Source organism: Lepus europaeus, chromosome 9 (assembly GCF_033115175.1).
Source record: "Lepus europaeus isolate LE1 chromosome 9, mLepTim1.pri, whole genome shotgun sequence".
NCBI classification, from domain to species: domain Eukaryota; kingdom Metazoa; phylum Chordata; class Mammalia; order Lagomorpha; family Leporidae; genus Lepus; species Lepus europaeus.
Genome location: NC_084835.1, coordinates 14419377 through 14446764, shown reverse-complemented (window position 1 = coordinate 14446764; position 27388 = coordinate 14419377). Strand labels below are relative to the sequence as shown.

The 27388-nt window shown below is 61.8% G+C and overlaps 1 protein-coding gene across 1 annotated transcript; it reads right to left on the bottom strand.

The window, feature by feature from the left end:
* Positions 1-492: 492 nt before the first annotated feature.
* On the bottom strand, positions 493-27388 carry UROC1 (urocanate hydratase 1). The gene is made up of 20 exons (XM_062200580.1): positions 27203-27388; positions 22737-22867; positions 21758-21851; positions 20797-20856; positions 20430-20558; positions 20283-20344; positions 18596-18662; positions 18358-18501; positions 17320-17408; positions 16722-16784; positions 16317-16496; positions 15911-16008; positions 15678-15750; positions 14727-14848; positions 12506-12576; positions 8356-8454; positions 6963-7062; positions 6172-6253; positions 2219-2318; positions 493-1126 (listed from the first exon to the last, which is right to left on the bottom strand). The coding sequence occupies exons 1-20, from the start codon at positions 27326-27328 to the stop codon at positions 986-988; spliced, it is 2031 nt and encodes a 676-aa protein (XP_062056564.1). The 5' UTR covers positions 27329-27388; the 3' UTR covers positions 493-985.

Here is a 27388-nt window from a genome sequence, read left to right as displayed (position 1 = left end):
GGTGCTCTCCTTGCTGGGGGGAGGTCTTTCTCCCACCCTCCCCTCACCCACCAGGCTGCGCTTCCCTCCTAAGTGGCTCAGGGCAGGAGCTGGGCAGTCCCACAGGGCAGGGCCTGCAGTGCCCCAGGGGGCCTGTTGAGGGGAGATGCAGGTGGGGCTGAAAGAGGGGACACCCCTCACCAATGAGCACCTTCTTCAGGCCCTTGCACCCAAGCCTGGTGCCCCAGGGCCCGTCCCCACTAGGGGATGGGACCTGGGGGAGGGCTTGCAAGGTGCCAGCCTCGGAGCCCAGCATGGCTCCAACAGGACACCCGGGTCCCAAGCAGGTCCTGGGTGGCCTCTGTTGGAAGTGGTCAGGCTGTGTTTTCCTGTGGTCCCTGCTGTGCCGGCTGCCTCCCTTCTCTGTGCCACTATAGCATTGCTGTCCGTGGAGCCGACTGCCTGTCCCCTGTCCGTGGAGCCCACTTCCCAGGCCACGACAGGTGACAGCACTCTTGTTTCATCCATTTATTCCCTGTGTGTCCCCCTCCCCACACTGCTCCACGCCAACAGCCTGCTCCAGCCCTTTTGTGTCCCCAAGCCTGGGGCACTAAAGCCCAAAAGTACTTGCCCAGATGAATGAATGGGCAAATAGATGGACAGAGAGCTGCAGCCATGACACAGGGCAGCAGGCAAAAACCAGCCAGACAAACCACGGGGTAGCCCAGCCTGGATTCATGGCAGGTGAGTCCCGCACCCACCCACCAAGATCCTGCTCTGCATACAACATCCACGGCCCACCTGGGGCTCCCAGTGCCTTCCCGGGGTCATGGGCACATGCCTTCGGCTCTCCAGGCCTCTGATGGCTCATCGGTACACCGGGGGCCGAGTGTGGCATCCTGTCCAGGACCCTGAGAGAGCTACAGGGGGCCAAGCATGGGCTGTGGAAGGTGCCCTGGGGCTGGGAGGAGGGGACAGAGGGGACCACGCCGGTGCCAGCGTCGGCTCAGTGCCGCAGGGCCTGCTGGAGGAGGCGCTCGTCTGGCACCTCGTGGGGGAGGGTCACCACCAAGCCGCTGTTCTCCTGCATGGTCTGGCAGATGATCTCATAGGCCTTCCGGTTCCCCGACCAGCAGCGCCGGGCCACCTGGGGGGAGGGGGACGCAGCGGTTGGTGTCAGCAGCACCACCAGGTGTCCCCCTCCCACCTCTAAGGTGTTCTGTCTCCCACAAGGCCTGCCCTCATCCACGCCAGCACCTCTAAGGCCATCGCGGGCTCGCTCTTCTGTGCCCACCCCACCTGCAGCCACAGCTCAGGCCTCCTGCTCTCTTGCCTGCGCCCCGACTCGGCCTCCTCTCAGATGGGAAGCCAGTGGGCGTGCTATCCCACCCGCATGCCCAAGAATGACCTCGCCTCCACCCAGGAGCATGGGGCCAGGAGCCCTCCTATCCCCTCCCCCATCACTCTCCAGTCCACTTCCTCCCCTCCACCTGGTCTCCCTTGGACCATGGTGCCTCCCCCGCCCCCCACCCACACCCCTCCAAGCCTCCTCCCAGTCCATCCGCGCACCGCAGCCAGTGGGGTCTCCCAGAACAGAAGCAGAGCACAACTCTCCCCATCTCTCAGTGCTACAGGGCGAAGCCCCTCCCCGCTGGTGGCCTCTGGGGAGTCAGCCGCCAGCCACCCGCCCTGTTCTCCCACCCACACGTCAGACTGTGCGGACTCTTGCCCGTGGCTCCTCAAGCCCCCGCCCCATTTCCCTCATTTGCTGCACCTGCTTCTCCATGACCACCTGACCTCTGACCTCCCGCTCAGCTGCGGCTTCCTTAGCTGCCTGTGATGGGGCTGCGGGAAGGAACCCCCCCTCCCGCACCCCACTCCCAGCACAGGAGAATCGGGTGTATCTTGGATGGAAGACGAGGCCCCTTCCAGCGTGAGGCCCACCTTCAGAGATGACAAATTAACGATTTAAAATAGAAGCCAGCGTGGGAGGGGCTGGGGGCGGGCAGGGGCCCTGCTGGGAGGAACTGATGGGCACTGCCAGGGCCACCTGTGCAGGCAAAGTCCAGACTGGGGTGGGGGTAAAACCAGAGGCAGGGAGACCCTGAAAACAGAGACCCCAGCTGCCCGGGGCGGGGTTCTCATGAGCAGGGAGGCCCTGCCTGCTCATTTCCGCAACCTGAACCTGCAGAGCCACCCAGGGGACAGGAGAGGTGGCGGACAGCCCCGGGTGACTCACGCCGTTGGAGACGTCCCAGCTGAGCATCATCCTGGCTTTCCGCTCGGCCTCCGGGGTCCCGTCCAGCACGAGGCCGAAGCCCCCGTTGATCACCTCCCCCCTGCAAGCGGCAGAGGGTTCCAGCTCACTCCCTGGGGCTCGCCTCACACCGAGCAGGCAGAGACGAGGTTGTGGAAGCGTTGGCTGGAGGGAGAAGGCGTCGGGGCTTGGGGGAGCCACGCCAGGTCTGCCCTGCAGCCTGCAGACCAGCGGACGCAACAGCCACGCAGCGAGCACACAGCAGCCACGCAGCGGCCACACACTGGCCTCTGCCCACTTGTGCCTCAGCGCTCAACCTGTCAACCTTGACCCCTTGTCCAGCCCCGCCTGACCACCCGAGAGGGCCGTCACCTGCTCCAGCTCTTTGGGAGCTGTCCTGTAGGGACACTTCCGGGGTGGGGGCGTCCCTTGTATTACTCACTTGTCATCTATCTTTATCTTTTCGGCTTCCCGCAGGTGTATTTGGGGGTCCTAATTACCTAATTACAAGTTCCTTGATCCTCAGTATTTCTCGTTTCCTACTTAGCGCCTCTCCCTAAGCGCTGCTCTGACTCTGGCCGGGTTCAGCGAGTCCTTGTTTGCCTTCAGGTCCTCAGAGATGCTGGTGGGGGATGCGCTTGCTCTTCTTCTCTGTCCGTTTGCCCCGTGTCTCTTTGCCCCAACGGCCTGGGACACCTGCACCGTCCTCACCCTCCCCACGTTATCCAGGGCGTCTGTGTTGTGCCGCTGTCCATGCAGGACCCGGCCTGGGCTCAGCTGTCACACACACACACACACACACAGGAAACACCCATGATCTTGTCAACGCCTGCCAGGGCTTTGATGCAAACACGCCCCCACCCCTGCCCCCCCTTGTTCCCCGCCTGTAGTCAGTCTGCTCCTTCTCCTTCCTGCACCCCGAAATGTGCATCTGGTTTCCCTGTCTCAGCCTCCCAAGGCCCCCTGGCTTTACCTGCTTCTCCACCCAGCCACCTGGACGCGACTGCCTCTTCTCACCAGGAAGCCAAGGATCCCCGTGCCCCTGGGAGCCACCTGCATTCCCCACTCCCAGTCCCAGAGCAGGGGGCCAGGTGCAGTGCTTGGCTCCCTGCTCTGCCCTGAGCCTGAGCCTATGCCCCCGAGCGGGGCCACCCCCTCTCCTGCCAGCCCCTGGCTCTCATGCAGAGTCGCTGATGCCAGGCCTAAGAGGGGAAAGCAGGCAGCACCAGACCAAAGCCGGAGGACTCCCCCGCACCCTGCAACCAGGGAAGCCTTTGAAGATCAGAACTGCCCCCCAGAGGGTCAGAGGTCAAGGTCGCTCAGCTCCAGGTGACCTCAGCCTGCCGACCACAGAGCAACCTTGAACACGGGGGATGACAACTCATGGCTCGTAATGGGGAACTGGGGATTACTGACAAAGGGTGTTGGCACAACTAACGACATCTTTCTGAAAAACATGAACACAGAATTCATGTCGCACAGAGCAAAGGCAACGCCAGACGCACTCAAGGACACCACTAGGAGACTGAACAGACACCACTGGAGGCCTTGCGTTATTGAGCATCAACTACTGTCGTTAACCCAACTAATCTTGGCCACCGGCCTACAAAGCAGTTACTGTTATGTCAACTTTGTCCATGAGACTTAGGAACCCAGAGGGTTCCCATGCACATTCAACTTAGAGACACACTCTGAGATACTGATCAGTGAGAGGACATGTCAGATGGAGATGGTGCAGGGACTAGGTGCACTCATTCCCTTTCCAATCCAAGACCTGGCTAACATGACCAGAGAGGGATTACTGAACTCACCAGGATAAGGGGAGAGGGAGGGGAGCATGCGCAGTGGGAATTTGGGAGCCGGAAAGCAGCTGCAAGCTCAAAGCCAAGGTGGCTATGGGCGAGTTACCCACACAGTAAACCCATGAGCACCCCAGGAGCCAGGACCCTGCTGGTGGCGCCCAGGAAGTAGGAGCAAAGGAGCAAGCCAGAAGCCTGTCCCCACCACGATGAGCCAGACGCCCACCCACACCTGGCTGCCAGGGGGCTGCCTGAGCTGATTCTCAGTGGGACACGGGGGCGACCCTGGAGCACACACAGCCCAAAACCCAACAGTGAGGCAGAAGACCAGAAAGGGCTCTTCCGAGGTCTGAGCAGCCAATGCCAGTGGGAACAACGAACTGATGTGTCTTCCTTGGCAGCCCAGCCGGAACGCCCTGTCCTGACGCCCACGGGCCAAGGGTTCCCCCAAGCACACAGGGCTGCTGCATCCAGCCCGTTGGCGCCCTTGCTACCCACAGCCCCTGGACAAACAGCACGCAGACAGACACCGAACCATCGGGAAGAGGGGGCTCCAAGGAGACCAGCGCAACAGAGAGCCGGAAACAACCCACAGCTGTCGCCGATGTCCTGGAAGACCGAAAGGCAAACCAAGGCCCTCAGGAGAAGCTTGGGGGTATCAGGCAGGAACACGGCTTCACACGCGACAGAGAAGGAACTTGGCCTGCAGAGCTGGCACTGGCCTCCCGCTGGGACAGCGCTGGTTGTCCCTGGTGGTTGTAGTAAGCCCGCAGGGACAGCAAGGACACAGGGCTCTGGCTGTAGCATCTCACCAGCCTGAGTCTCTGTCCACAGAACCCAGGTACCAACTGCAGCAGGGGAGCAACCTAGGAATTGGCAGAGAGCGCTCGCTCTCTCGGGAGCCAGGGCCTGCCTACCTTCTGGCCCTGCCATCTCTTGCCCCCCGGGACCCTCGTGATGCAAACCCTTCCTCCATCAGCTCTGCTCTGCCCCTTTTGCACTCCGCTGTCCTCCTGGCAATGGTGGTGGGGGACAGTTCTGGGTTCAGACCCCGGCTCCACCACCGACTCCAAGGCCTCGGGCAAGCTCCCCAGCCTACTCCAGAGTCCCTCTCTTCCCCTCTGGAATCGGTGCAGGAAACCCTGCTCTGTTCTCGATCCTGGCTCCTGACCCTGCAGCCTGTCAGACTCCAAAGAGAGACAAGCTGCTCACATTTTCCATTCCCGAAAGCCACCTGACCGGGCCGCAGCTCAGAATGCCAGCCCCAAAAGGCCGCAGGCCAAGCAAGCCAGTCGGAGTGTTCTGGAAAGTGAGGCTGCAGAAGGGTGTGGCCCAGAGGGCGGGCGCAGCTTAGCTAAGTCCTGCACTAGAGCCAGGCCTGGGGAGCGGTCTGCCTCCCCTAGGCCACAGCGCCCCCTGCTGCTTGGAGCTGCCAGCAACCCAGGTTTGCCCACGCCTGGAGCCCACTGCCTGTGGAGGCAGACCCAGGAAGGCGCAGCCCGTCAGCCTCTGGGTGTCTCGGTTGCCTGCTCAGGTTAGGTGAGAAAGTGGACGACAGAGTTCGGCAGCCGTTTGCAGCGTGGTCCGTGTTCAGTCATGTGAGTCGGCCGTTACCGTTCGTAGTGATACGGATGTCAGCCGGCATGGGACCATCCCAGCAGCACCCGCGCTCACGGTGTAGGCTGGGAACAGGCCTGAGCCGGGGGCAGAGCCATGAGCCAGGGACGCCAGCACCCAGAACACAGGTCTCTCCCACCCGTGCCCCAGCCCAGGCCCTCAGGTGGGACATGCTGTGTCAGTGAGCTGATCAGGATGGGAACAAGAAAGGATCTGTGAAATTGACGATGACAGGAAAAGGGTGCTGGTGTCACCGAGCTTGCACTAAGGCCTTGGTGTCCTGAGCTGCAGGGGAGCCCCAGAGAGGTGCAGAGGCGTGGACGAGGCCTCCTCCCCTGGTGTCCTCCTGTCCCCCGGCATCCCAGCTGGCACAGGAATGCACGGGAGGGAAACCGTTCTGCAGCGGCGGTGCCTGGGGAGGTGGCCCCGGGCCTGCAGCCCCCTGGGCCTGGCCCTGCCCCAGGAGAGCCGCTGAGATGCACACACCAGCCCACACCCGACGCTGGGAAACCTCCTTACCAGCCCACGCCTCCTCCGTTGTGAAGGGCCACCCAGGTGGCCCCGCGACAGGCGTCCCCCACAAAGTTCTGCACGGCCATGTCTGAAACACAGAAGCCACCGCCGGTCCCTCCCTGAACCGGCTGGGTCTCAGGGACAGGGCAACAGCTGGGCGGAAGGGGACCAGGGACAAGCAGGTCTACCACAGGGGTTGGTGGCTGCAGAGCCGCAGCCCGAGCCAGAGCCAGAGACATGGCCCGGCCGCCCTCATCTTTCCCTGTGGTTCTCTCCAGCACCGAATGCCGGACAGGCAGAGCCAAGGTTGCTAAGAGACAAGTGTGAGCTGGCCTGAGACCGCAAAGTCCCCTGGGGACATGGACAGGAGGGCTGTGCCCTCTCTTCTCCCAGCCTCCTCCTCCGAGAAGGCCACCTGGTGCTCAGAGAGACCAGCAGGGAAATCCTCAAGATGTTCCTCTGGTGCTAGGAGGGAAACTACCAAGAAACAGAGCTCTAGAATCCAGAAGAGGCGAGGAGACAGCTTCTCGCCTGGAGCCTGAAGGCCAAGGCCACTGGCCAAGTGTACTGGCAAGTCTAGGGCATCCACTCGGCCCTGTGCGCTTGGCAATGGCCCAGCTTCCAAACTGGGGTGGGGGTGGGGTCCCACATCACCGAAGCCCCTCAGCCCTGGGCTGGCCGCCCTCTGCCAAGTCTCCTGTGGCAGGCCCTCCACCACAACGTGCCTGGAAGGCCGCAACCACTCAGGTTTCAGTAAAGCCCACATCCAGCGTTCTCCACACCCTCCGTCTTCTCACCTGCACAGAAGGCAGAGCCGTCGTCAATGTTGGAGGTCTCCCTGAAGGGGCTGTCCGTGCCGCTCACGTCGTGGTGGTCTCGGCTCAGGACCACCGGCGCCTGCAGCGGGGAGGGGTTCAGGCATCAGCCGGCGGCCGAGGCTCAGGCCACCCCAGGAGCCAGGAGCCTGTGCTATTCCCTGCCTTGCACGTGGGCCCTCATCAGCAAAAGTGATGAGCAGATGTCCACATGCCCAGCACGTAACCCACGTGTCACACAGACGTTAGCTCACAGCCCCAACCAGGGAGGCACAACCGTTACCATGGCCATTTTATAGACAAGAAAACAGAGGCATTGAGAGGATAGGACACTCATTCTACACGTCAGAGCCAGGATTTAAACTCACAGGTGTTATGCAGGATCTGGGGGGAAAAGGGAGAGGCAGACAGCCTGGGGTGGGGTGGGGGTGCTGGCGGGCATGGCCGTGGGGAGGTCAGCAACTGCACTGTGTGACCCAGGGCCCCTCCCCTCTCAGGGCCTTGGTTTCCCAAACTAGGTCATCGCGGAGAGCCCTGGTCTGTGCGAGGACGGAGACTCGCCACGTGGTGGAAACACAGAGTTGGATTTGTACTGCACGTGTTGGCCACACTCTCCGTTCCCCAGAGATCTCAGGCAGCTCTGGGTGACGCAACGGCAGCTCTGCCTCCTGCACCCAAGTGACGGCGCAGGCCCAGAGGTCAGGTGGGGCCCTGGCTGAGGACGGGGTCCCCGTGCCATGCACAGTGTGGTCCCTTCATTAAACAAGCTCTAAGGAATGCGGCCCACCAAGGGCAGCTGCCAGAGGCCCCTCCGAGCAGGTGCGCCCAGAGATCCACATCCTCGGAGAAGCACCTGGCCGGCCGGGAGGAAAGAGGGCAAAGCTGGGGACGTGTGCCATGGCGTCCGGGGAAGCCGCCTCCTTCAAGCTCACACTCACGCTTCTGGGTTTAACATCACTCTGAGGGCGCCTGCCTTGCCCAAGGTCACAGTGTTGGGGCCTGGGTTCCAGGATGGGCCTTGTCACTCCTAGTTTCCAGTCACTCTTCCCACCCCGAACTCTGGCGCACGGAGCTGGCCCCCACCCGTGCGCCCTCCCCCTCTCACAACTCATACCCTGGCCTCCCCATGTGGAGCCTGGGTCCCGGCACAGCCCATCTCAGGGCTCCCTCTGCCTGTCTGGGACAAAGCTTCCAAGGAAACCCAAATTCCCTAAAAAGTGGCGGCGTGGGCCTCAGCTGGGAGGAGGGGCGCTGCAAACACTGGGTGGGGCTGACCCCTGCTCCAGTGCAGTCGGAAGGTTGCAGGGACTGTGGGGGCTGGTGATAGACAGGAAGCCCCTCCCCCCCGCCAGAGTCCCAGAACAAGACGCATCACCTTGATCTTCCCACAGGCAATGGCCTGGTTGATGGCCACAGCAATGGCCACACGGCCCTTCTGGTCTGAGTACAGGATCCTCGCCTGAGAGCCCACCACCTGCAGAGGAGAGGGCAGGAGGCATCTCAGCCAAAAGAGGCAAGAGTGCCAGGGCCTGGTGATGTGGGGGAGGCGAGGGTGACAGCGGGAGATCAGTGGGACACAGATGACTCCCAAGGAGGATCCCTGGAGTGTGGGACAGCTCTCAATCTGTGGGCCTGGCAGGCCCTCAAGTCCAGCCCATCGGACAGGTGCACCTACCTCCACCTGTCCTCATGCAGGTCACCCCAGGAGTTCATCCCCAGAGGGGCCTCAGAGCCCTCACTTGTGTGGCTCACAGCCACTGCTTCAGATCCTTTACAGAAAACTTTCCAGTGCTACAGAGACTTCTAGATTTCTTGGATCCAGACCAGGGATAGAGTGGGGCGGGGGAGGTAAGAACTGTGGAGGAAGCGACACAGGACTGCCGAGTGTGTGCCAAGTGTGTTCGCTACAAGAAACTAAACCAAATGTGCAGAAACAGGAGGTTGCCTCCCGAGAGCGCCACGCCAGCCACGGCAGGAACACGGCCTGATGCGGCTGCGTATCGTGCCTGCCACAAGTCCTGGTGTGTTACACTCGGGCCCTCGTCATGGTCAGCCAAATCCTACCTTACAGACCAGGAAACAGGAAGCAACCGACCCAGAGGTTGGGACTGGGACCCTGGCGTCTGTCTTGAGCTCCTACCCGCTCATTGCCACATGGTGGCACCGCCTGAAGATCCTAGGCTCCCACAGGTCACTGCTTAGCCCCACGATGGCATCAGGCAGTGACGGGGGACATCTGCGGATGTTGCTGGTGTGGGCAGGCATGTTGCTAAGAATCCTACAATGCACCTCCACCACGCACCCATCCCACCTCCCTCTGCATGGCAAAGAATTATCCAGGGACTCCAGGAGAGATCTGCAAACCGTGTAATTCACAGCACCCGGCAGCCGATAACCAGGGAAGCACTGGAGCACGACTCGGCCTGGAAAAGGGAGGAGATGCTGACCCGTACTACAGCCTGGGTGGACCTCGAGAGCGTGAAGCCGAGGGAAGTGAGCCAGGGCCAGCGTTGTGCACGGCAGGGTAAGCGGCCACCAGCAATGCCTGCACCCTGCATCAGAGCGCAGGTTTGAGTCCTGGCTGCTCCGCTTCTAATCCGCCTCCCTACTGATGCTCCTGGGAGAGCAGCTGGATGCTGGCCCAGGTGCTTGGGCCCCTGCCACCCACAAGGGAGGTCCAGTTGGGGATTCTGGCTTCAGCCTGGCCCAGCCCTGCCTGTGGCAGTCATCGGGGAAGTGAACCAGTGGATGGAAGATCTCTCTCTCTCTCTCTCCTTCTCCCTCCAACTAAAGTAAGCAATTTGTTTTTAAAAAGAAGAAACTGGCATCCCATATGGGCGCCGGTTCAAGTCCCAGCTGTTCCTCTTCTGATCCAGCTCTCTGCTGTGACCTGGCAAAGGAGTGGAAGATGGCCAAGTCCTTGGGCCCTGCACCCACGTGGGAGACCCAGAAGCAGCTCCTGGCTCCTGGCTTTGGCCTGGCCCAGGCCTGGCCGTTGCAGCCATTTGGGGAGTGAACCAGCGGATGGAAGACCTTTCTCTCTGTCTCTCCCTCTCTGTCTGTAACTCTGCCTCTCAAATAAATTAAAGAAGAAGAAACTGACCTGGCCCCAGTGTCGACAGTGGCAAGGCTTAGAAACCCTGGCTATGGGGCAGTGGGGGCAGGGGGCGGGACCCGGTAAGGGAGGCAGCCTCGCAGCTGTCCATGAGCGCAGACTTGGCTGGGACGGCTGGTCTACTGCTTCCTCCTTCCTTGCAGGTTTCGACTGAACGAGCCTTATTTCACTCACACACGCTAACTCAAATCCATTTGGAAAACTTGAAGTGTAAATTTGTGTTGCGGGGAGATTCCCAGATTTCTTGGCTTCAGAGTGGGGAAAGAATTGGGGGGGGGGGGCGACCCAAGACTGCCAACTCTGTCCTGTACACTGGGATACGTGACACTGACGTTTTCAAAACAGACTTTCTGTGATCACCATCATTCCTAAGACAAGGGACAGGGGGCCGGCGCTGTGGCACAGGGAGCTACGCCGCCACCTGCAACGCGGGCATCACATGGGCGCCGGTTCACGTCCCAGCAGCCCCACTTCTGACCCAGCTCCCTGCTAACGGACCGGGAAAACAGTGGAAGATGGCCCAAGGGCTCGAGCCCCTGAACCCACGTGAGAGACCTGGATGGAGTTCCAGGCTCCTGGCTTCAGTCTGGCCAGCCCTGATCATTGCAGCCATTTAGGGAGTGAACCAGCAGACAGAAGATACCTCTCTCTCTCTCTGCCTTACAAATAAATAAATAAATCTTAAACAAAAAGGCAAAGGACAACATGAGTACACAGAAGAACACAGTCTCCAGGGATCCTAACAAACAGACTCTGCCACTGCCCCTGTGCCACGGTCACTTGGCCACTGCATTGCCCTTGACCTTCACCTCCCCCCACTGGCCCCTTTGCAGACATGCTGCCACCTCTCCTTCAAGGCTCCCTCCTTCTCGCTCCCCCACCCCACATTCCACCTGCGGCCCCATTCCTCCCTGAGCCCCAGGCCTCCCCCCTGCACATCCGGGAGACTGATGTTGGCACATGGGGTTTCAAGGATGCAAGGTTAAAGCAAACCTTGGCCCAAGGTGACAGCTCAGGTGACCAGGGCTGTCCCTTCTTAACTGTGGGAGCCCAGGCCAAGGATCCACTAGTACAGACACAGTGCACGGTCAAAGATGTATCAACCACATGGCCATCACCCCCCCACACACACACCCCTATTTTTGATCTTCCTGCACTGGCTGGGCCTTCTACCCCCTGGGAGTGTCACACGACTGCCACCTGCTCATTATTTGGTCCTGAACACTCAGCAGACAGCTTCCTTGCCCACTTTGTAGGGGCCAGCCCCTGTCCCACACCACCCTGCTCTGTGTTCTGTGTCATAGGCACACTCAGAGTGATGCTGCAGGACACGGCCATCTGCTCGGGCCTGGGTTCAGTGGCTCCTGTGCAGGGAGGGCCTTGGTGGGCCTGCTCTGAGCACCGTCTCCAGATGGAAGTATGGGGCTCAAAGAGGTTGAGCCACTTGCCCCAGGTCACCCAGCTGAGAACATGGCAGGGCCAGGTCACGCCCAGCTGACGCTGCTTGAATCTGAGGTCTTAGCTCGTACAGGGTCATCTCTGAAGGAAGTCACTGCCCCTAGCTATGGTCCAGAGACCCAGGCTCCACCCCCTATTCCAGGTTTAACTGACTGCTAAGAGACGCAACACACGCCACTTACAGTCTCCACCAGCATCACGTGTGCATGAAGCACACTCAGGGTTGTGCCAACACCACCACCATCTCCAGAATTTCTCATCTCCCCACACTAACTCTGCCGCACGCCCATCCCCTCGCCCCAGCCCCTGGCACTGCCATTCTCCTCTCCGTGTCAAGGGCGACTCCGCGGACCTCGTACAATGGAATAGGCACTAGTCCTTTTGAGTCTGACTGATTTCACTCCAGGGTCATCGGTGCTGGAGCACAGCCAGGCCAGAATTTCCTCCCTGTTTAGGCTGACATTGCATTGTGAATGTTAATTAGTTAATTGGATTAGTATTAAAATGCCCATAAATGCCGCGTTGTCTTAGCCACTGACCGGCCCATGGGCCCCGGGCTTGCGTCATTCACCATGGCTCGCGAGGTGACGTACAAAACAGCTGCACAAACACCTCTGAGAGCCTGGCGAAGCGGTCGGCAGTTCCACCTCTGACCACGTGGGGGCGCCTGCCCACTGGTCTCCCCCATGGCTGCACGGGTCCCCTTTTCTCCCCTCATCCAGGCCGCCTACCAGAAGGCCTAGGCTTCTTTGGCCATCATTGCCTGGGGCAAGGGGGCTGCTGCAGCCACGAACAACTGCACAGGGTCCAGTGTCCGCACCCTCGCAGGGCAGGGCCGGGAGGGGGCCGTGGAATGCTGAGACCCTGCCTGCCACCCCTTGCCCAGCTGACGGCTCCTCCTCCTCCCAGGACTTGTGCCCGGCCCTGCCGCACCCCAGGGCCGTGCGCTCACCAGCCGGTGCTTGGCGGCCTCCCGGATCCAGCGGATGTTATCCAGGTACTGCAGCTTCACGGATGCCTTCACTGCAGGGAGCGGGGAGAAGAGGGTCAGGTGCACCTGCAGCCCCTGCCAGGAACGCCGGGCCCTCCCCGGTGCTGGCTGCTCCGCACAGGCACCTGGGGCCAGGACCTGGGCCCAGGGACCCACCCCAGTCCTCCTGATTTTGGGAACTGGCAGCGCCGACGATCACGTGAATTAAGGCATGGACACACACAGCCCCGCTGCCTGATGTGTGCCTTCCCTCATCAGGAGCTGCTCAGAGCCTCCTGGACAGACACTGTGCCAGGCACAGGATCGGTCACCACCACAGCCATGGGTTAGCGGGACCAAAGGCTGCCTGAGACGGGAACAAGCTCAGTTCTCAGTGCTCAGAAGGAAGCTCCGAGGGTACAGAGTTGTAGGCAGAGACAGCAAGTGCAAAGGCCCTGGGGCAGGAACAGGCTTGGAAGAAAGGCCAGTCAGGCCTTGGGATGGAGGTGTGTGGAGGCAGGTGGTAGCCAGGGTGCCTGGGAGCTAGCCCCAGAGCCAGTGGTTATAACAGAGACCAGCAACATTTTAAGTAAATTAACTTAGGCACTGTAAACATATGTTAAAAAAACAAAGGAGATATCAAAGCCCATCGCCCCCAAGGACTCTGCTGCGCTTTCCTGTGACCTGTGCTCCCGAGGATATCTGTCAGGTGGCAGTGTCACAGGATGGTGGGCACTGCTCCCGGGGAGGCCCAGTCATAGGCACAGGGCCACCTCGGCCATGCCGGCGGTGTGTACACCAGGGGCTGCAGTGGCGGCTACAGGAGCCCAGGGATCTCCCAGGCGGGCTGCTGGTTAAACACACAGCAGTCTGCCTGCTGCCGGCAGGGCCATCGTCCTACACCAGAGAAGCCTGCAGGGGCCTCTGTCCTGGTTTCCCAGCAGATGCCCACGGCAACCCCTTTTCCTGGCCTGGCTCTGCCCACACAGGTGGCCCCCCGTACCCTCAGCCTGGCCTGCCAGCCCTGGAGCTGCGTGACCCCAACTCCTGCCCTCGCTCAGTGAACCTGAGGTTGGCAGCAAGGTCAAGACAGGCCCTAGGCACGCAAAGCAAACGGCAAAGGCCACAGGCCCCACTCAGAGGAGGGCACCCTGGGCCTGTGGACAAGCCGCAGAGAAGTGGGGAGCGAGGGCTCCAGCAGTGGAGGGCGTTCCGTAGAAACACTACCTTCTCTTCTCCAAGGGATAAGCATCGCCAAATGCACGCAACAGGAGCTCTCTCTCTCTCTCTCTATTTTATTTATTTTTTTTAGGGCAGGGACAGGGGGACGCAGAGCACAGCCGTCTAAGTCGAAGAGGCGGAGGGGACGGGAGTTTGGCACTGCAGGGAAGACCCCAGTGAAGGTGCTCACGTCCACGTCCCAGCTCCTGGGGTCTTCCGGCCCCGGCTTCCTGCCAGGGCAGACCGTGGACGGCAGCCCACGGCGGCTTAAGTGCGTGGGACCCATGGGGGAGACCTGGATTTTGTTCCTGGCTCCCAGCTTCAGCCCAGCCCGGCCCTGGCTGTCGTGGGCATGTGGGGAATGAACCAATGTCTGGGAGGTTGCTCTCTATCTCTTAAATACATACATACTTTTTTTTTTTTTTTTAATAAAAAGCAAAGGTAGGAGCTACACTCTGCATCGGCCAAACCCTAGATGAACTTGACAGAGACCCTGACATGTGGGCCTGGTGAAGGCCATGGAGCCCAGCACAGCTAAACCTGGGGCACAAGCACAGGTGCCCTCACAGGGCTGGGGCCATGCAGGGGAGAAGCTGCATGGGACAGGGACCATGGGATGTCCAGGACAGCTCAGCCAGCCCCAGCCGGGACTGTCCCATTTCCAGAGCCCCGGGAGCCCTTTCTTCCTCAGCCCCTTGGAGTGGCTGTCATTTGTAGCCAGTATATCCTGGCCAGCAGAGCTGAGGTCCACTCTGGGGTGGCAGAGTCTTAGTGGCCACATGGCGCCTGTGTTTCCAAGGCTCAGCATGACATTCGGGGTCCAGGATCTACCTGGCTGGCCTCAAGATCCTTTGAATCCCCAAAAAACTCAAAAAAAACCCACTGGGACCTGGGGTCCCAGGCAGAACCCGGGCAGGCACCTGTGCCCATGGAGACAGGAGCTCTGGGGACCACCCAGCCCTGTGAGCACCCGCTACATCACCTCCAGCAGCAATGGCGCCCTCCAGCACGGACGTGGCCAGCTGGTCTGTGACAGCCAGGTCCTGGGGGTCCCCCGACGTGCACACCCAGCGGAAAGGCCCGAATCCCTGGGAGAATATGTCCCTGCAAGACAGTGTCCTCTCAGTCGGGGCTTCCTGGCTGACCGCACCCACGGGCTGGGCCATGTGGGCAGGCCTGGGACAAGATCATCATCTGGCACAGGGGCGGAAAACCCTAAGCCCTGCGCTGGACAGAGAGTTTCAGAGGATTCCCTACCTGCTGTGCCCCCACTCTGCCCCTCCCATGCAAACTAGGCTTCCCAGGTGACAAGCTCCTGAGGCCAGGTGATCCTGAGGGTTGGGGTACAGAGGCCAGGGGCACTCTCGGGGCTCCTGCACCTGCCAGGCCCAGTTGGGTGCATGTCCCCGGGCCTCTACCCCTCTCTGCCATGCTCAGAGGAGCCCAGCTGCCCTTTGGACCCCTGTTGGTGATCCAGCCCACCGCTGGCTCTGCCTCGGCACCCCACAGTGAACCTGACAGGTGCTGTCTGCCTGCTCGCCTCCCCCGCTGTCTGGTCCCTGCTGGGCACGCTGCGGACAGTGAGCGTTGAAGCCCAGATGAGGCCTCCAGCCTTGGCCTCAGAAGCCCCCCTGCCTTGTCCTGGGGTGCAGCAGGCAGGGGAGGAGGTTGATTTCACCTCAACCCGCCGGCTGGCCACTCGGGGCTGCAGCTCTGGCCATGGCATGGACAGCTCTCGGGACACACCTTCTGGTGTGCAGAAATCCCATGACCGGTGCTCAGACCCCTTGGGCCAGGAGCAGGTCTCAGAGCATGGCCTTGGTGGTGGTCAGAAGTTAAGGTTTTTTCCTCCTGAATGCCCAGGCCCCAGACCCTGACAGGGGAGAGGGGTGGCACTGGGCACCCCAGAACCAGCGGCTGCTGCAGCACTCACCCCATAATGTGCTGGACGTACGAGGGGTAGCGGAATTCCGTCTTATTGGCGCCTTTCTTCTCCACATCCGCTCCTGCGGGCAGAATCGGCCGCCCGGGGTGAGGACCCACACGGCCACCCCGGGAGCCCAGCACGAGGTGGGAGAGGGAGCGGCTTGCCCAGCACCACCCAGGAGCCCAGCACAGCGGCAGGCCCGAGCTGCCCAGGCCCAGCTCCCTGTTCCCCTGACCCACCTGCTCTCTGGGCCTCCAGGAGGAAGGCGTTGCCGTAGTCCCAGAAGAAGAAGCGCTCCTGGGCCAGCCGGTTGATGGCTGAGACCTGCCTCCTCAGGCTGCAACAGGCAACGTTAGCTCCACCCACAAGGGTGGGCCCATCGTCCCGCCCTGCCCACCACCCAGCCCCCACCCACAGGGAGGTATCCACAAACAGGCCCCACCTACAGCGGGGTCAGCCACACCCACTGCCTGGCCCCGCCCATGGGGGGGGTCAGCTCCACCCACCAGGGTGGGCCCACCATCCTGCCCACTGTAGGAGGCAGCAAGCACTCGGAGAGATCCGGCCCAGGGTCCACAGCCGGCCACTGGAGGGCCACAAGTGTGGAGGGCAGGACCAGGTGGGCGGCCCCGAGCCTGGCCTCACCTCTCCTGCACCAGGCCCTTGAACGCAGCCGGGTCGGAGACCATGAGGCTCTGGGCCTCCGAGAAGCTGAGCTGCACTGGGTAGTAGCCGCCGTTGAAGGGGTTGTGGCAGGACGTCTGGTCCGACCCCAGGTCCGCCAGGAGCTCCCCCGTCGTGTCCAGCTCGTGGACCAGGCGCTCCCTAGGGAAGCCAGGTGGGAGGCCAGGCATGGCGGCATGAACCCAGCTGCCAGGGCCGGCTTCCCCCCAACACAGCCCCGGCAGGGAGGCCGTGGGCTGGTCGCAGTGGGGACAGAGCACAGCTAGGGGCGCTGTGTCCCAGGAGCACCAGGTCAGCTCTGGGGCCTCTGCGGGCTGGGCTGTGGCCTGGGGTCCCCAAGGCTGCCACCTCCCACCTGCCACTCACCAAAGATCCACCACGTTGCCATGGTAACCAAGGCTGAGCACCTCCTTCTTTCTCCTGGCTTCCCTGCAAGGACACAGAGCAGGAAGACCCACGGGGACCCTGGCCCACCTCCCTAAGACACCCCAGAGGGCGTTAAATGGGGGAAATGCTGTCCCCGACCCCAGACATCCCCATCGCACAGTGAGGCGCCACAGATGCGCCTGCAGAGCCCGCTCCACAGCTCGCCTCCCCCACAGGTGAGCAGGGGTGCACCTGCCACGCGCCCTGCTCAGTGAGACGATGCAGGGAGAACCTCAAGCCACACTCTTCCCCACATGGCGGCTGAGTGTAGGAACACCAAGCACGGACCCGAAACCCATGAGCCACGTGTCTGAGCACCAAGGACACCGCCCCGGGGACTTCCCCGGTGACAAGGAGGTCTAGGATCTCTTATCTTGACGTTGGTGCGCTGCGACCTCTGGGTGTGGTGCCCACGCGGGCCAGCTCTCAGGCCTCAAACAAGCCCCCCGCAGAGCAGTCCAGCCTCTGCCCCACCTCAGGTCTCCCCACACACGATGGCTCACGTGTCCGGGGCTCTGAGTCGCGTGTGGAGCTGTACCTGAGTCTCTCGATGCAGCGGTCCAAGCTGTCGGTCACCTCCATCAGCCAACCTTGCTTGTGGCGCTTCTCGAGGGCTGCTTTATCCACCTGGGGCCACAAGGCACGGACCACGCGGTGACAGACGGCCCCTGGGTGCAGCACCCCGCACAGGAAAGCTCTCCTCCACGCAGGACACTGATCTTTGCAACAGTCCTGGGGCAGACACTGAGCTACCCTCCCCCCGCCCCGCCTCCTCCCCTCCATCCACCAAGCCCAGCTTTCGCTCAGGGTGACAGCACCACACCCCAGCCAATCACAGCAGCCCGTCCACTTTCTCCACCCTCCTGTGGGCGGGGTGGGGGGACGTCCATCTGGCTCAAGGCTGACCAACAAGATGAGAGAAGGGGTTCCTGAGATATGATTATCCTACTCAGAGTCAGTCATAGCTGCCAACTCCCTTCTCACTTCTTCCTGCCTGGAATGTGGGTGAGATGGCTGGAGCAGCAATTTTCTACCTGCGAGGAAAGCCCAAGAGAATCTACAGAATCTCCGAGCTGCAAAACTTGTGCCAGCATCGTTGGCTGCTGCATCACCTTCTTGATGTGAACACCTGCATGTAGGGTTTCAGCCCAGGGCTAGAACACAGGCACGCGTAGCACAGGTGTAATGTCAACCAAGCACAAATCACGCGTTATGCTTCGCCAAAGCTCGCCTCAAAGCTCTCGTCTCCTCCGCTTCTGGCTTCCTCTCTCACCCTGTCTGTCACCTACCAGGTAAAGAAGTGAGAGCCACTCCGAGAGAGCCCCCTGCACACACCTCCACCGACCGGCAACCTGTCTGCCTTCCCCACCTGGCCGTGAGCCGGGCGGGGGGAGACTGTTCACTGGTTCTCTTCTACCTCTCGTCCAAGAACTTGGCAGCTGACAGGGTCACCAGGAGCTGGGCTCAGCAGGGAAGGCGAGGGAGGGGGCAGGGAGGAGAGACAGGTGGGTGCCGCTGTGCGGGACAGGAAGGCGGGGGCAGGCAGGGCTGTAGACAGGAGCCCCCACCGGCTCACCTCCGCAATCACGCCGATGCAGCCCACAATGACCGCGGCCTTGGCCTGAGCCCCGCTCATGCCGCCCAGCCCAGAGGTGACAAAGACCTTCCCGGCCAAGTCCTCCGCACCCAGGTAGCGCCGGCCGGCATTCAACACGGTGAGCTGCAGGGACAGGACACTGGGCACTCATCGCCTCCTCCCAGGCCCTGCAGCCGGAAGCCCCCCGGCCACGGCCAGCGCCGCCCTGGGCTCTCACCACTGTGCCATGGACGATGCCCTGGGGACCGATGTAGCAGTAGCTGCCCGCCGTCATCTGGCCGTACCTGACCACAGAGAGAGCAAGGCAAGCAGGGGCTGAGGCCAGCACCCACTTTAGAAGGCTCAGCACGCAATGGTCTATGGCCACACCAGCCTGAGCGCGGCCAATCTCAGAAGCTAAGCAGGGTCAGGCCTGGTTAGGACTTGGATGGGAGACAGCTTACAGTGGGCTAACTATCCCGAAAGGTGTTAATGCGGCTTCCTTAACGGAGAGACAGAGAAACACACACACACACACACACACGGAATACAATAGGATAAGGCTACTGTCCTCATCTGGTTCTCTCCCCCTCCCCCCGCCCCAGCCATACTGCTAGAGATTTTGTCTTCTTCACTACGGCTGTGTCCTTGATTTTTTTAAAAAAAAGTCACGGTGGAGAGTTTCTGGCCACACAGACCACAGCTGAACGTGAGAAGGTTCTAGAAGCACAGGGGAAGGTGCACTGGACGACGCCAAGGCAGAGTGCGAGCACCACAGGGCCAGACTCCACAGGCACACGACCCCCCCGTGGACCACATGCTGGGGCTGCGGGAGGGGTCAGGGCTGGACACCATCTGAGGGTGGGAGTGCCAGCGCCCACCTCTGCCAGAAACCCTGGAGGCACCTGCTTCAGATGCGCACACGTGGCCTTGTACTGGGCCGTGAGCTGGGGGGGAGGGGTCCACATAGCTCCCAAGACAACGTGTGATGGCAGCGTTTTCAAGTCAAAGCAAAGGTCTTGTGCACAGGCACCAGGGAGCTCTCGGGTGAAGCCAGAGCCCGGTCCCTGGCCAAGTTTTGGGTTGCACAGGTAAACAGCTGGTTGAAGCCCATCACACGGGGCCTGTATGATGCAGGTTTCTTAAGGCCGGCACTGTGGCGTAGCAGGTTAAGCTGCCGCCTGTGATGCCAGCATCCTATTTGGCTGCCGGTTCAAGTCCCAGCTGCTCCACTTCCGATCTAGCTCCCTGCTAATGGGCCTGGAAAAACAGCGGAAAATGGCCCAAGTTCTGTGGCCCCTGCACCCATAAGGGAGACCCAGAAGAAGCTCCAAGCTGCTGGCTTCAGCCTGGCCCAGCTCTGGCCATTGCAGCCTTTTGGGAAGTGAACCAGCAGATCGAAGTTCTCTCTCTGTCTCTCCCCCCCCAATGCTGCCTTTCAAACAAATAAATCTTTAAAAATCAACATGTGTGTGTCTCACCACAGGCAAATTGCACTTTAAAAGAAAAAAAACACTGAACTCCATCAGTCATATTTGCCACTTATTTTGAGATGCCCAGAAAAACAGGCTCAGAGAATGAATGAATGGATAAAGGGACAGACAGACAGACACGTGACGAAGCGAGCATAGCGGTCAGGCTCACTGCACGTTCTTCCAATTTTCTGCAGCTCTGAGATTTTTTGTTATAAGTTGTGGGGGAAGGGCAGGGTTCAAAACGGTGCTCGCGTGTTGTGTCGCTCACCTGTGTCTAAAAACCAAAGGGATTTACATGAAAACTACTGGGGAACCCGCGTGGATGAGACTAACAAGAGCTCCACGCTGCAACTGGGTTTTTCAGGAATTATACAGAACTGTGCCGTTTTGTTATATGATGAGACGGGGCTAAGGCGGAGAGGCCGCCTAACGAACGGAACAGTCACTTACATGGTGACCCCCAAAGCAAAGAACTTCTCGTACTCCGCCCGGGAGGAGTAGTTGGGAATGACCTGGGAGAGAAGGAGGGGGCAGGCAGCGGGGCTGGGACGCCCGGGCAGGGCCGGGGGCGCCCCCGCTCCCGGAGCCCAGACCCACCATGCCATTGGTGATGACCAGCCGAGGGGCGCCTGGGCTGCTGGGGAAGAGGCCCAGGGGGTGTCCACTGTACATGACCAGGGTCTGCTCCTCCGTCATCTTCGCCAGGTAGGACATGGTCAGCCAGAACTGGAGGGCAGTCCATGTGCAGGTGCCGTGAGCGGGAGCCCTGTCCCCGCAGTGGTCCGGTCCCTCCAGGCTCCACGGTGCTGCCGTGGCTCCGGGCGTCCCCACTAACCCCACCCCTGCCCACCCTTATGACCGGAAGGTCCCCAGATAACCTCCAGGGCCAGTGTCCTGCACGGGGGAGGCCGAGGCCTGGGATTTGTCAGGGGTGGGGTGGGGTGGGGCTGCATGGCCCCCCTACCTGAGCCCAGTTGCTGAACACCTGCCCGTTTCCTCCATAGGTCACCAGCTCCTGGGGAAACTGTAGGAGACAGGGCGTCGTTGGAGACCAGGATCTGGGAAGGGCACACAGGGCCGCGGATGGGGAGCAGCAGGGCCCCCTGCCCCTGGGCTGGGCCCCACTCAATGGGAAGGAGGGTGAGGCCCAGGGACAGCAGGCCCACGGGGGCATGCACCCATCTGGGACAGGGCTGAAGCCACTCGGGGAACTCAGCCTGGGTCAGAGGCGGGGGCAGACGGGGACCAGGACAGGGGTCAGGGCCGAGGCCAATTCTCCCTTCTAGACAAGACTCCAGGTCCCTACAGCCCATCCCCCTCCTGGTGCTCAGGACCACAGCCAGCGCTCTCTTGTCCGGGAGATGGATCTGCACGTTGGTTCCTACGGGGGCCTGGGACAGGTCCACGCAGCCGGATCCAAGATGGCGACTGGATCCAAGGTGGCGGCCATCGGCCACCGTGTAAAACATCTGCCTGATTTCAAAGACTCAGTATGGGGCTGGTGCTGTGGCACAGTGAGTTAAAGGCCCAGCCTAGAGTGCCAGCATCCCATACGGACAGCAGTTCGAGTCCCAACTACTCCACTTCTGATCCTGGTCCCTGCAAAGACTCAGGATGGAAAGAGAAAGCAAACATCTCACCAGCAATGTTCGGACTGACTGCTTGGTAGAGCAGAACTTTCCAGCACGGAGCCTGTTTGCTTGCTTATTTTTCCTTGCCTGCCCGTTACGGTGACACTGACTGATGTGCCAGTTTGGGTGCCGTGATATGGAGAGGACACAACCGCCAAGGGAAGCCGGGGGAAGCAGGCGGGGGCCCTCCCCGCCCTAGCTGTGCAGCGTCCCGTGACTCTACAAGTATCTCACGCCCGTCTTAGGCTCCACGTCTCCTGCACAGTACCAGGCCTGGCTTTGCCCAGCTGTTACCTGAGCCACGGCGGGGTCCAGGTTGTTCATGATCATGTGCATGATGGCTGCGGCCGCTCGCGTCCGGCAGGGGTACTGCTCGATGGGGTAGGCCCTGCGAGGGGAAGTCCAGCCACCAGGCGTGAGAGTGAGAGGCACCGGGCTCCCTTCCTTGTACGGCAGTGTCCACCTTGCCCACGGCCCGGCGCCCGGCCACGCGGGAAGGGACAGGCATCCGAGGCCCTGGGACCACCTGAGCCTGCACACCTCCAGGCTCCACCCTCCCCCGGCCTCCCTCCCTCCCTGCCACTCAGCAAGCCGCACTTGGGCAAAAGCTGACGCCTGCCTTCTGGAAGGTTCTACCTCGGGGCAGCATTGTTTCACGTGTTCTTTCATTCACTCAGCAAACACCCCTGGGCGGCAATGCTGCCACAGGTGCCAGGCCAGGAACAGGAATTGTAGGGGGAGGGACAACCGGGATGATGCAAGGCCGCTCTGGCCTTGGGTTTGCTCAGGTACCAGCTCTCCGAGCGACGCCAGGTGCCGGTCTCATCCAGGAACCCTCGGAGATTCCAGCCTGAGCCCGCTGCTGCTGGATGAGGATGCCAGGGTGGGGCCCGGCACCCCCTGCTCCCACAAGGCCCCCCGGGACGCCAGGTGCACTGCGGCGGGCAAACCAAGCCCCACCCGGGGACACAGGATGACAAGGCACGCCGTTTAAGCAGGGATTCTGCACACAGGTGTGCTCCAGAGTCGCGGGGGCCAGGTGGGGCAGGTCTGAGACACCTGTCCATCAGGCGCCCCCTCTTCGGGCCACACTCGGGGCTCCAGACCCAGCAGATGACCACTCGCTGCGTCCTGGCTGTGTGCAGGGACTGGATCCGCCCGCTGCTGACCCCTCGGCATTCTGACTTCCAGCCTGGAGCGTCCTCCTCCCTCGGCCCCCACCCCTCCAGATCTGCGCCCTCCCCCCCAGACGCTGCCCGCCCCCAGCACTCACTTCATCTCGAGGGCCGGGCAGAAGCGGTACATGTAGATGTGCCCGTACAGCCGCAGCTCCTGGGCGAACTCGGCGGCCAGCAGCTGCTGCACGTCCGCGGGGAAGTAGCGCAAGGCGTTCCTGAGCGCCAGCTGTGGGGGAGAGCGGGAGAGACAGCCGGGGCTGGGGGCTGGGGCCTGCATGGTGGGCCCTCCTCTCTCCCTGCGGCATCTCCTTCTGCTCTGCTCAGGAGAAGCCAAATGACCCACCCATGTAGGGCCTGGCTCTCACCCCAGGCCCACCTGCAACGTCACCTCCTGCAGGAAGCCCTCCCTGATTGCCCCCACAACCCTGCAGACCATTGGTCCCTCCTTCTTCTGCTCGCTCCTTGTGGACCATCTCTGGCCCCAGACACCAGGCCACGGGGCCACAGAGGGACCTGCCTGGGGCTTTCAGCTGTAGCAGAGGATGCAAGCTCTCGGGGAGGCCACGGGCACCATGCACACACACAGAGAAGCGCCCCCAATCAGGGCCCAGCCTGTGGGCTGCACTCGGGGTTGGGCAGCTCAGGCACTGAGACTCCTGCTAGACCTGGGACCTGGGCGGAGCCAGAGGCCAGGGCCAGGAGGGGTTCTGCCCAGTCGAGGAAGCAGCTCCAACGCCCAGGCCCCCAGGTTCTCCTCTCAGACACCGCCCACTCCTGGGGTCTCCCTCTGCCTTCAACCCAGCTCCTCCTGGACCGCACCCTCCCTCATTTGGGTGCAGAATCCCCTCCTCAGGGGGGTCCTTGACGGCCCCTGCCCATTGCCCAGTCCCTGTCTGTCAGCTTCCTCACGGGGCTGTCCCAGTTGGATGCTCTGCCGTCTGCTACTCCACTCCAGCTCCTGTGTGCCCGCCGGGGGGCCACAGGCGGGGCAGCCCTCCCGCTACCCACCGCCCAGCACCCAGGCTGGAGACCAGCGTGGGAGCAGGCAAGCTGGGGGTAGCTTTGTAGCTTCCTGTGCACTTCCTCCTCCTCCCAGGAGCCCAGGTGTCCAGTGGGCGGTGAGGCTGCTGGGGGAGGGGGGAGGTGGCAGTGGGCACAGTGAGCTCCCTCCCTCTGCAGGCACAGGAAGTCGGTAGGGGGACAGGTGACAGAAGAAACAAAAGCCAGGGACCGGGCCTTGGGGACACCAGCTTGACAGGGGAGGGGTGAGCAGGGGCGATGGTGCCCGCAGGGAGCCCTGTGGCGGGGTCCAGCCTGGAGGTCCCCTGAAGGCAGGGTGGCGAGGGCTGCCTCAGTTTCCCCAGCTCTCGGCACTGACGGCTCAACTGTGCATTTGGAAGGTGCCGGGCCCTGCCCGCTCCATGTCATCTTTCCAAGGCCTCCAGGCCAGACCCCAGGGGCGCGTTTCCCGACCTCTCCTCTTCCCCGCCCCCCTCTCTGCAGCTCGCCTATTGCAGGGTCTTGGGTTTTCTCTGAGGACCCACGGGAGCCACGGGAGGGCAGCCAGAGTGGGAAATTCACACCCGGGCTCTCAGAGTCTCCGTCTACACCCGAGGACGCGCCCCTCAGTGCGAGCACCGGAGAAGTGAGTTCTCCCGGTGTTAGACGCGCCCTGTTCATCGCAGAACGCAGGCCGCCAGGGAGCTCTTGCGGGTACAGCCGGACATTCTTGAGACACACAGATCACACGGAAGCTCCTAGAGACACAGGCCTAAGCAGCAAACAAGCCCAGTGGCTTAGCGCTGGCCCCCAAGGGCTCTGGACACCTGACGGTGTGGCGGGCAGAGTTCTGCCCCCGCCCACACGGAGCTGTCCACTTCCCCGTCCTGGGGACCCGAGGCTGTTACCTTGCGGGGCAAGAGGGCCCTGCAGATGCCATGGATGAAGGACCCTGGGATGGGCGGCTGTCCGGGATTACCTGAGCGCGCCCCACGTGGTCAGGGGGTCAGGGTTGGGGAGGAGACGGGGGGCGAGAGCTGATGCCATCAGGGCACAGATTTATGAAGGCTGCGCCGCTGGGTGGAAGAGGGGGAGGAGCCAAGGAACACAGTGGCCTCTGGGAGCTGCAGGAGGTGAGGACAGGATCCTCCTCTTGAGCAGGGAGGCGAGTCGGCCACGTTCATAAAAAGCGCTTATGTATTTGCTTTCAACTTGAGAGACAGAGCATGTGTGTGTGAGAGAGAGCGAGAGAGACACAGAGAGACAGAGAGAGAGAGACAGAGAGAAAGATCTTCCATCCACTGGTTCACTCCCAAATGCCCACTATAGCCAGGGCTGGGCCAGGCTGAAGCCAGGAGCCTGGAACTGCACCTGAGCCTCCCACGTGAGCTGCCAGGGCTCGGGTACCTGAGCCATCACCGCTGCCTCCCAGGGTGCGCACAAGCAGGAAGCTGGCATCCGAGGCAGAGCTGGGCCCCGAGTCCAGCAGGTGCACTGATACGGGATGCTGGTGTCCCTAGGAGGCCTGAACCCTGCGCTCAACAGCCAGCCCTCCCCCACCACTCAGATCTCTGAGCCGCAGAACTGTGAGATAAGAAACACTGCTCTCCGCCGTACAGGGCTGCCGACTTCTAACAGCAGCTGCAGGAAGTGAGTGACCCAGCCGCCAGCGGAATCCAGCCTCGGCCTCCGCGCACCTCCGCCAGCAGCCGGCCTGTCCTGCGCAGCGGCCGACCCCAGCCCACAGCTGTGTGTGTGAAGCCAGCCCCCGGCTCACCTCTCATCCCAATCTGGCTCACAACTGGTGGGGCAGCAGCTCCCTTTGAAACCTCGCTCACCTGGGAGTTTCAGTCACTGCTTTTGCCCAGAAATCATGGTCATGGTCCAGCTGCCCCTGTGCCCTTAGGCCATCACCAGCTCAGGCCTGAATCTGCACTAACAGGCGGGTGCTGGAGGGGCTGGCACTGTGGCGTAGCAGGTAAAGCCGCCAGCTGCGACACCAGCATCCCACATAGGCACCGGTTCGAGTCCCTGCGGCTCCCCTTCCGATCCAGCTCTCTGCTATGGCCTGGGAGAGCAGTAGAAGATGGCCCAAGTCCTTGGGCCCCTGCACCCACGTGGGAGACCCAGAAGAAGCTCCTGGCTCCTGGCCTTGGATCGGAGCAGCTCCGGCCGTTGCGGCCAACTGAGGAGTGAACCAGTGGATGGGGGACCTCTCTCTCTGTCTCTACTTCTCTCTGTAACTCTGTCTTTCAAATAAATAAAATAATTTTAAAAGGGAGGGGGCGTGCAGAGAATGCTTCCACCCGTCTGTTTAAGAATCACACACGGACATCTTGTGGGTGCACAGAATGCATCCAACAGCTAGGCCAAAAACACTAACACTGGTGGTGACAGGTGCGCGCGGACGCGCGTGTGTGCGCGTGCACGTGTCTGTGTGTGTGTGTAGGGGGAGGTACACGCTTTCAGACCAGCCAACCTGATCTTGTAAAATCACCTCTGAAATTTTACAAAGCCAAAGCAACTCGTTCCAGACGAGAAGAGCAGAAAGCAAGCCCGAGTACGAAGCCAGCTGCCCACGGGGCCGCCGCGGACACCCGGGCTCATCTGAAGGCCAGCTGACCCCTGCCCCTGCCCCTGCCCGCAGTTCAGCTCCCCAGACCCCCGAGGGAGTCACCCCCTCTCCCAGGGCTCCGCCCCTCAGCCAGGGCCCAGCATGCAGGGGGCAGGGCTGAAGGTCAAGGCCCTGGCGGCCAGCAGGGAGGTGACAGCGGAGGAAACATTAACCAGGCCTGCATCATGCTGGCCTGTCCCCTGTGGGCTGCATGGGGGCGGGGCGAGCAGCAGTGCCCCCTGCCATGCCCACCTCCCATGGTCTTGGACTTCTTGAGTCATTCTGAGTGAGGAGGACAGGAGAAAGCTCCCCGAACGAAACCTGTCCCCTTCCCCCCCGGGACCCACCGCTGCACTGAATGTCAGCCCCAGCTCACAAAGGAGAAAGGGCGGCTCCTCCACAGCTCTTGGTGGCACTGACATGGGTTGGGCGGCCAGGCTGTGGCCTCCGTGCTAAGACGAGATCGGATCGGGGATGCCGACCCCCAAGCTGCCACCAGCATCATCGGGCCCCCCAACAGGGTTCGGTCACACACACACCCAGGGTCAGGTGCAAGGTCCCGTGCAAACAAGAGCTGACCTATCGGGGCGCGGTGCCCAGAGCCACGGCGTCCAGCCAGGGCCAGCCGAGGGCCAAGTTTACTTGGCTGGGAGACCGGAGCACTTCACACCCGCCCGCGGCCCCTTCCCACTGGAGGTGGCCGCAGTGGCACCATTTTCTGTCTGGGTGACCTTGGGCCTCAGGCTCCTTACGGGTATGGGCACACCATAAACCCACAGCCAGAGGGGAGCCCAGGGTGCTCACCCGCAGGAGACGGCCAGTGTGGCAGGGTCTGGCACCCACTGCCCCCAGCCCCTGACCCCAGCAGCTCCTGGAGGCCACGGAGGGAGGAGGGTCTATGGGGGGGTGGGGCACAAGGCCCCAGGAGGCACGGGGCTAACTTCCTACCTGCTCCTCTGCAGGGCTGAGGTTGGGGGTCCTGACTGGTGCATGGGGCACCCCGGCCCGGCGTCCGTGGTTCTCCGGGAGAGGCCGCAGGGGCAGGCCGGAGCACAGTGCCTGGAGACTGGACATGCCCAAGACGGAGGTGGAGGTCTACACCGTGGGGAGCCCAGGAGGAAACTGAGCAGTCAG

Excerpts from the sequence above, each read along its gene's own strand:
- UROC1 (XM_062200580.1), bottom strand. The coding sequence starts at position 27,328 with ATGTCCAGTCTCCAGGCACTGTGCTCCGGCCTGCCCCTGCGGCCTCTC. Across the intron at positions 7,063-8,355 it reads TTGCCTGTGGGAAGATCAAG|GCGCCGGTGGTCCTGAGCCG; the intron begins GTGATGCGTCTT and ends TCCCCGCTGCAG. Across the intron at positions 1,127-2,218 it reads GCTGGGACGTCTCCAACGGC|GTGGCCCGGCGCTGCTGGTC; the intron begins GTGAGTCACCCG and ends CCCTCCCCCCAG.